The following is a 6,711-nucleotide window of genomic DNA, read 5'->3' as shown; positions in this document are numbered from 1 at the left end:
AACCAAAAATAGACAAACAGAGCCAAATCATGAGTGAACTCCCATTCACAATTGCTACAAAGAAAATAAAATACCTAGGAATACAACTTACAAGGGATGTGAAGGACCTCTTCAAGGAAAACTTCAAACCACTGCTCTAGGAAATAAGAGAGGACACAAACAGATGGAAAAACATTCCATGCTCATGGAGAGAAAAAAATCAATATAGTGAAAATGGCCATACTGCCCAAAGTAATTTATAGATTTAATGCTATCCCCATCAAGCTACCATTGACTTTCTTCACACAATCCGTCTCTACTAAAAATACAAAAAATTAGCTGGGCATGGTGGCACGCACCTGTAGTCCCAGCTACTTGGGAGGCTGAGGCAGGAGAATCACTTGAACCCAGGAGGCCAAGGTTGCAGTGAGCCGAGATTGTGCCACTGCACTCCAGCCTGGGAGTCAGAGTGAGACTCCATCTCAAAAAAAAAAAAAAAGTGGGGGGGGTAGCCACTCTGTCTGGTTTTCCCTTTTTTTTTTTTTTTGCTAGCTTTCAGGTAACATTCTGGCTACCAAAAGAAAAGCAAATACTGAAGCATGTCCAGTCTCTTGCTCTTCTAATATGAACTGGGCTGCATTCACTAGTCTGACAGGTTCAGGTTGCTGCTATTTATCAAATCTTTTGTCATATATAGCAAAGAAATCAGGAAGTTATAGTCACTCAGAGATTAAGAGTAAATTCTTATGTAAGGACTTCTAATCCCAACACCGGGTATAACTTAACATGTTTAGAGAACTTCACTACAGGAAACAGTGAGAAGCAGTAAGAAACAGGAGTAAATTATTTTATATACGACATGGTGATGAGATTACATATTTGAAAAAAATTTCAAGTGTCAAATACCTTTTTAAAGTCAGTCAGATATAGATAATAAGAACCAAAAGAAATTTATTTACAAATTTCTTACTTGACCAGTAGTGTCAGTCAAGAAACAGTATACCGGGAAAAATCAACTAACACCCCACTAATAGTCTTTAGACCAGTTCATACAAGGGAATGACCAGAGCAGCTCCTGACTGTTAGACTAGAAAGATGTCCTCCTGAGTATCCTTCAATTATACAAGAATTTACATTTAACCAAAGGGGTCTGTGCAAGTAGCACCATGGTACTTGTAGTCTCAACTGAGTCATAGCTTCTAGAGTGCTGTTCCCTGTATACCTTACATAGCGTTTTCACCACTTTTGTTGATTTCTTTGTCAGCTTCTTTCCCTTTTCCTCCTTTGTCAGTTTTGTCTTCTCTGTTGATTCCTTCCTCTTTTTCTTCTCCACTATCAGCTCCTTTCTCTCCTCCATTCTTGGTGTTCTCTTCTTCTCCACTGTCAGCAATTTTTTCTCCTCCATTGTTGACTCCTTTCTCTCCTTCTTTGTCCTGAACACTGATATAAACAGCTTTGTTATAGCCTTCCCGGTTCCGAGCAATTTCAATGGCAAAGAATTGTATCCTGGGGGCTGAAAAGTGAACAGAATTGATTATCATCCTACTCTCAGTTTATTCCCTAAATCTCTTTTTTTTGAGACAGGGTCTCACTCTGATGACCAGGGCTGGACTGCAGTGGCACAATCACAGCTTACTGCAGCCTCAATTTCCCCGGTTCAAGCAATCTTCCTGCCTCAGTCTCCTGAATAGCTGGAACTACAAACACTCACCACTATACCTGGCTAATTTTTTAAATGTTTTTGTAGAGATGGGGTCTCCCTATGTTGCCCAGGCTGGTCTCAAAATCCTCAGCTCAAGTGATCCTCCCATGTCAGCCTCCCAAAGTGCTGGGATTACAAGGCATGAGACACTGTGCCTGGCCTGTTCCCTAAATATGCTGGAAATCCACTGACAACATTGAAATAACATGCAAACCATTCCAGTATAGTCATAAACTTCAGAGATCTTTAATTCCAATCTCATATTAATGAGATAAAAAATAATTAACTATCTTCAAGTTACATAAAAAATAGCAACAAGATCTTTAAAGATGAAACAAGATAAGGTGACCTAACTATACATGTCACTGATTCATCAGTAAAGCCAGACTGTTCAGTCTCCTTACACAGAAACAATTCCAGAGGGAAGAAACTCACCAAAGATGGTGTTTTCCTCAGTGTAGCCCTGAGAACAATCTAGTCGCAGCAAAGTACCATAGTTGAAGTCTTCAACAATCCCATTAAACTTCAAGCAGAATGGCCTCCACTTCTATAAAGGCAAAAACGATGCTTTAGCTGACAAATGCAAGAGGCTGATGTACTAAGGCCAGGAGAGGGACTTCCATTTCCCCAGTAAGGAAAATAATCATAGTGAGACTAGGATTGAGGTGATTGTTGGTTTCACAGTGAAACTAGCAATGCGTTTCTGTGCTACCTATTGTGTCTTTAGACTGATATTTCCCAAGATGAACAATATTTTACTCTGAAAAATATATAAATCCTTTACTGCAGAATTAAAATATTATTTCTTAAGTAAATTGTTTTGTTTTGAAATTATTGGTCAGTTCAGCCCAAAATGGTCATCTATCCCCACTATAACACAAATGATTTTAATAAAGAGTCCATTCAGCAGTGACAATTTTCCAAAGACAAAGATCACTAACTGCCTGCTAGGAGTTAAAAGTGTAGATTCTTGGCTGGGTGCGGTGGCTCACGCCTGCAATCCCAGCACTTTGAAAGACCGAGGCGGGCGGATCGCTTGAGCTCAGGAGTTTAAGACCAGCCTGGTCAACATGGTGAAACCCCGTCTCTACCAAAAATACAAAATATTAGCTGGGCGTGGTAGCATGCACCTGCAGTCCCACCTACTAGGGAGGCTGAAGCAGGAGGACTGTTTGAGCCCGAGAGGTGGAGGTTGCAGTGAGCTGTGATGGCACCACTGCACTCCAGCCTGGGCAACAGAGCGAGACCCTGTATCAAAAAAAAAAACCAAAAAACAAAAAAAACAAAACAAACAAACAAAAACTTTAGATTCTTCATTAGCCAAGGGTTTACTCTCAAGGAAAACTTTTTTTTCTAACTGTAAAAGTGTTAGTTTCCTATCAAAGTATAGGATAATCACATAAGCAATGAAAAACAAAAAGTTTTCCAGTTACCCATGGCCTGTAATTACATGAACTTAAATCCAGAGAATCAAAACACCTTCCTATACCCTATTTGCCACTCCCCATCCAAGCCTTCTGGCTATACTACCTAAATAAACTGATCCATCCTCCTCTGAAAGGGCTGATGGGTGGAGATTTAAAATGTCCAAGACAAAAAGGAGAAAAAAATAGACTCAACAACATGAAAAGTCCATAAACTGGAAAAACATTCATTTCCTAACTTAGTTGATTACAACTAGAAAAGAAGTTCTGGTTCTTTACATATTTTTCTCAAACAAAAAAAGAGCTTAAATGTAAAAAAAATTCACAATCAAAAATTGTTGATTAAATGCTAAGTAATATTTAAGAAAGAGAATTTTTACCTCTTTGGCTGATTCTGACTTGAGTTCTTCTGGGTCCAATACATCTATCCTAAGGGTCTCAAAATTTTTCCGGAACTCAGAGTAAATTTGGTCATCTACTTTGGTGAGTTTCAGGAACTGTGGGTCAACTGATGAAATCAACTGCGAAACAGTAAGACAACATACAGATGCTAGTCTGTAATTTACTATACTTCTATCTTCCCCATCCCCGCCAAAAAACCTTTATGGTTCTCAGGGCAGAAGATCTCTTCAGGAAGTTTCCACAGTCTACATCCTGGATGAAATCATGACACAGTTTAAGGCCATAATATATTATTACAATCCCTTCCCCCAATTTGGCAGTTGGCTTATTTAACCATAGTACTGCCTGGCTATTGCCCTCCGTGGATTGTTCATTCATTCAACAAACATTTATTAAGTGCCTACTATGTATGGGCCAGACGCCCTTTTGTCAGTTAGCATTACAACGCTGGGCAAAGCAGCAGAACTCATTGTAGAAGCAAATTTGCTTTCGCTCCTCTGTTGTCTGTGGGTAAGAACTTACATTAATAAAAACTATCTCCAAAACACAACAGTTTAACTTGCTGAGAATAGTTATAAGCAGAGCATCATATACTATAATTACATGTTTAATTCTGCTTAATGAAGAAAGACAACTCACCTTGTAATAGACTTCAGCATGCTGCATTGCTCTCATGGCCCAAGCCATCTCAATATCAGGCTGCAAAGGAGTGAAGAATGCCAGGTCATAAATCTCCCCATCCTACTACTGAATAGCAAATTAAGGAAGTATGTGGATGTCTAGTTAATGCTCAAGAGGGCTACCAAACTTGATGTTACTGTCAAATGATAAAAACTGGAGTAATAAATTTGGACAATAATTATTTTGTCTGTATGACAACCAAAAGAAGCTACCTACACAGTATAATGAACACAATGAGCCACCGGCTATCTTTTCCCAGCTGCTAGTGAAAGCTGGGAGACTAAATATAGCAGTAGATAAATCACCTTCTCAGGATTAAGTTAAATCATTGTAAAACATCAATTCCACTGAGCTGTTGGGAGAACAAAGAATCAAAATGAAAATTACTTTTCACTTTTAAGACTAAAGCATGTCGTAATCATTTTTGTTTATGAAACAGCCAATTCCCCATACTGTAACACCTAAAAATGAATTAGCACATGAAACAGGTCAAGGTTATAATAAGTCTTACCAAGCACCCCACTGGAGGTTCCACTGGAATCTCCCACTCCAACGAGACCGAGCTATTTCACTGACTCCAGAAAAAGCCATTTGCATTTGTTACCTCCATGCCTTAGACCATGCACTTTTCCTACGTGCCAATCCATGTCCTTTGTCCACCTGCACTTTGAGGATACATTAAAGCTCCATTTCCTCAGTCAAGTCTTCCACTGCCTTGGCCCCTTAGGGATTTCTCTTTCAGCTAAATTATTTGGATCTTATGGCCTGACCCACTCATTATATGTATCACACTCTTATTTGGGTGTTTTCACTATTCTCACATCCCCTTGTCTTGTTTTGGAAAATACCTCATACACTTTCTCAGTAATTTTCTAAACCAGACACACCATAAGCCAGTGCAACTTTGCTGCACGATGGAATCCCTCAGAGACCCTTTAAAAATACTGATTCTTGGCTCTCATTCCCCAAACATTCTGATTTAGGTGGTATGAACTGCAATCTAGGCAGCGGGATGTTTAAAAGCTCCCCAGTAATTCTAAAGCGTGGCCAACTCGGGGAACAACTTCCACAGGCGTTAGTCCTGCGTCTGTGGACCAAGATTAAAACGAACTGAACGAAGGTGCAGTTTCTGGTGTAAGTGGAGAGGGTCTGCAGTAGATTATCAGGACATGAAGTTATAACTTAGTGGCAGGTCCTGCAGAGATCCCAGGCTAGCTGAGTGGGTGGGAGCTGTGGGTGAGTCATACTCACATCGTTGCCATACGACTCTGCTGGGAGAGAAAGCGCATGTGCCACAGACACCAACTCCTCGGAAACCTAGAAAGGAGGAAAAAGAGTTCAAGGCTTCCCCCAAGGCCCGGCGCGGTGGCTTCCCCCAAGGCCGGGCGCGGTGGCTCATGCCTGTAATCCCAGCACTTTGGGAGGCCGAGGCGGGCGGATCGCCTGAGCCCAGGAGTTTGAGACCAGCCTGGGCAACATGGCGAAACCCCGTTTCTACAAAAAATACAAAAAATGTAGCTGGGCGTGGTGGCACGGGCCTGTAGTCCCAGCTCCCCGGGAGGCTGAGGTGGGCGGAAGACCCGAGCCCCGGAGGTCCAGGCTGCAGTAAGCCGTGATCCCACCGCTGCACTCCGGCCTGGGCGACTGAGTGATACATTGTCTCAAAAAAGAAAAAAAAAAGGCTCCACCTGGCTCGACCTCCCCACTCACCCGACCCCAGAGCAGCGTCTCACCGGTTCATCAGTTCCACTGGTGGCCGCCATGTTGCAACCCAGAAAGCGTGGCTCCTTCCGCAGCTGACTGGAAAGCTGAGCGGGATCAGAGTCCTTCTCAACTGGCGGCTCCACTGTGCGCTTTCCCTCCCGCTGAGGAAGTTGCTGGCCCCGCCTTACCCTCCCCGCGCAGGCGCAGAGGTGGAGTAGTGTTGCGTAGGCTGGACTGCTTGAGAGATCTGAGGTGATTGACTCGTCAGTAATTTTCGGTGGTGATCACGGGAAAAGGTTGTGTTAAAATAGTGCCCCTTTCTTGTCTTCACTGCGCCGTGTGCCCAGCAAAAATTCAAATTTACTCTCCATTCATATGCGCATATACTCACATGCGCATACACATACACACCAGTACCCCAAACCAGGGAATGATTCACGAAAATGCATGGTGCTAGGGCGCAGAATGCAGGAATGAAGAATTTAGTCCCTGCCTTGGAAGAACTAGATATAGTGAGGGACCGGATACAGTAGTGCTCACAGCATAGCATCTGATGATGTGGGAGCATGAATGGGGGATACCTAAGCCGAATCATGAAGGGGAGCTTAGCCAAGCAGACAGGGAAAGACAGTCCAGGCAGAGGGAATAGCACAAACAAAGCCATTAGTGGCACCTTGCTGGGAATTACAAAAACAGTATAGCTGAATCCAGAGTGGAGTCATCTATAGTCATTTGAGGCAGCACAGGGCCTTTGGCTACCAGGGGCCAAAAGGAGAGGAAAGTGGAGAATCGTTCTTTAATGCATACAGAGTTTCAGTT

General features: G+C 42.5%; 1 protein-coding gene across 2 annotated transcripts; it reads right to left on the bottom strand.

Annotated features, from left to right (window-relative positions):
• Nucleotides 1-471: 471 nt before the first annotated feature.
• Nucleotides 472-6,060, bottom strand: PBDC1 (polysaccharide biosynthesis domain containing 1). Of its 2 annotated transcripts, XM_032757208.2 has the most exons (6): nt 5,922-6,060; nt 5,440-5,505; nt 4,147-4,206; nt 3,486-3,626; nt 2,117-2,228; nt 478-1,492 (listed from the first exon to the last, which is right to left on the bottom strand). In XM_032757208.2, exons 1-6 carry the CDS (start codon nt 5,949-5,951, stop codon nt 1,203-1,205), a joined length of 699 nt encoding a protein of 232 aa, XP_032613099.1. In that variant the 5' UTR covers nt 5,952-6,060; the 3' UTR covers nt 478-1,202. The 2 variants fall into 2 exon arrangements, with proteins under 2 accessions (XP_032613100.1, XP_032613099.1); XM_032757209.2 differs by lacking the exon at nt 2,117-2,228 and having other exon boundaries at nt 472-1,492.
• Between the last annotated feature and the right edge of the window lie 651 nt (nt 6,061-6,711).

The sequence above is a fragment of the Hylobates moloch genome, unplaced genomic scaffold (assembly GCF_009828535.3).
Source record: "Hylobates moloch isolate HMO894 unplaced genomic scaffold, HMol_V3 SCAFFOLD_7, whole genome shotgun sequence".
NCBI classification, from domain to species: domain Eukaryota; kingdom Metazoa; phylum Chordata; class Mammalia; order Primates; family Hylobatidae; genus Hylobates; species Hylobates moloch.
Note: the sequence above shows the minus strand (reverse complement) of the source record. Positions and strands in the feature narration are given on the sequence as shown.

Excerpts from the sequence above, each read along its gene's own strand:
- PBDC1 (XM_032757208.2), bottom strand. The coding sequence starts at position 5,951 with ATGGCGGCCACCAGTGGAACTGATGAACCG. Across the intron at positions 5,506-5,921 it reads CCAGTGGAACTGATGAACCG|GTTTCCGAGGAGTTGGTGTC; the intron begins GTGAGACGCTGC and ends CCTCCTTTCTAG. Across the intron at positions 4,207-5,439 it reads CAGAGTCGTATGGCAACGAT|CCTGATATTGAGATGGCTTG; the intron begins GTGAGTATGACT and ends ACTCCTTTGCAG.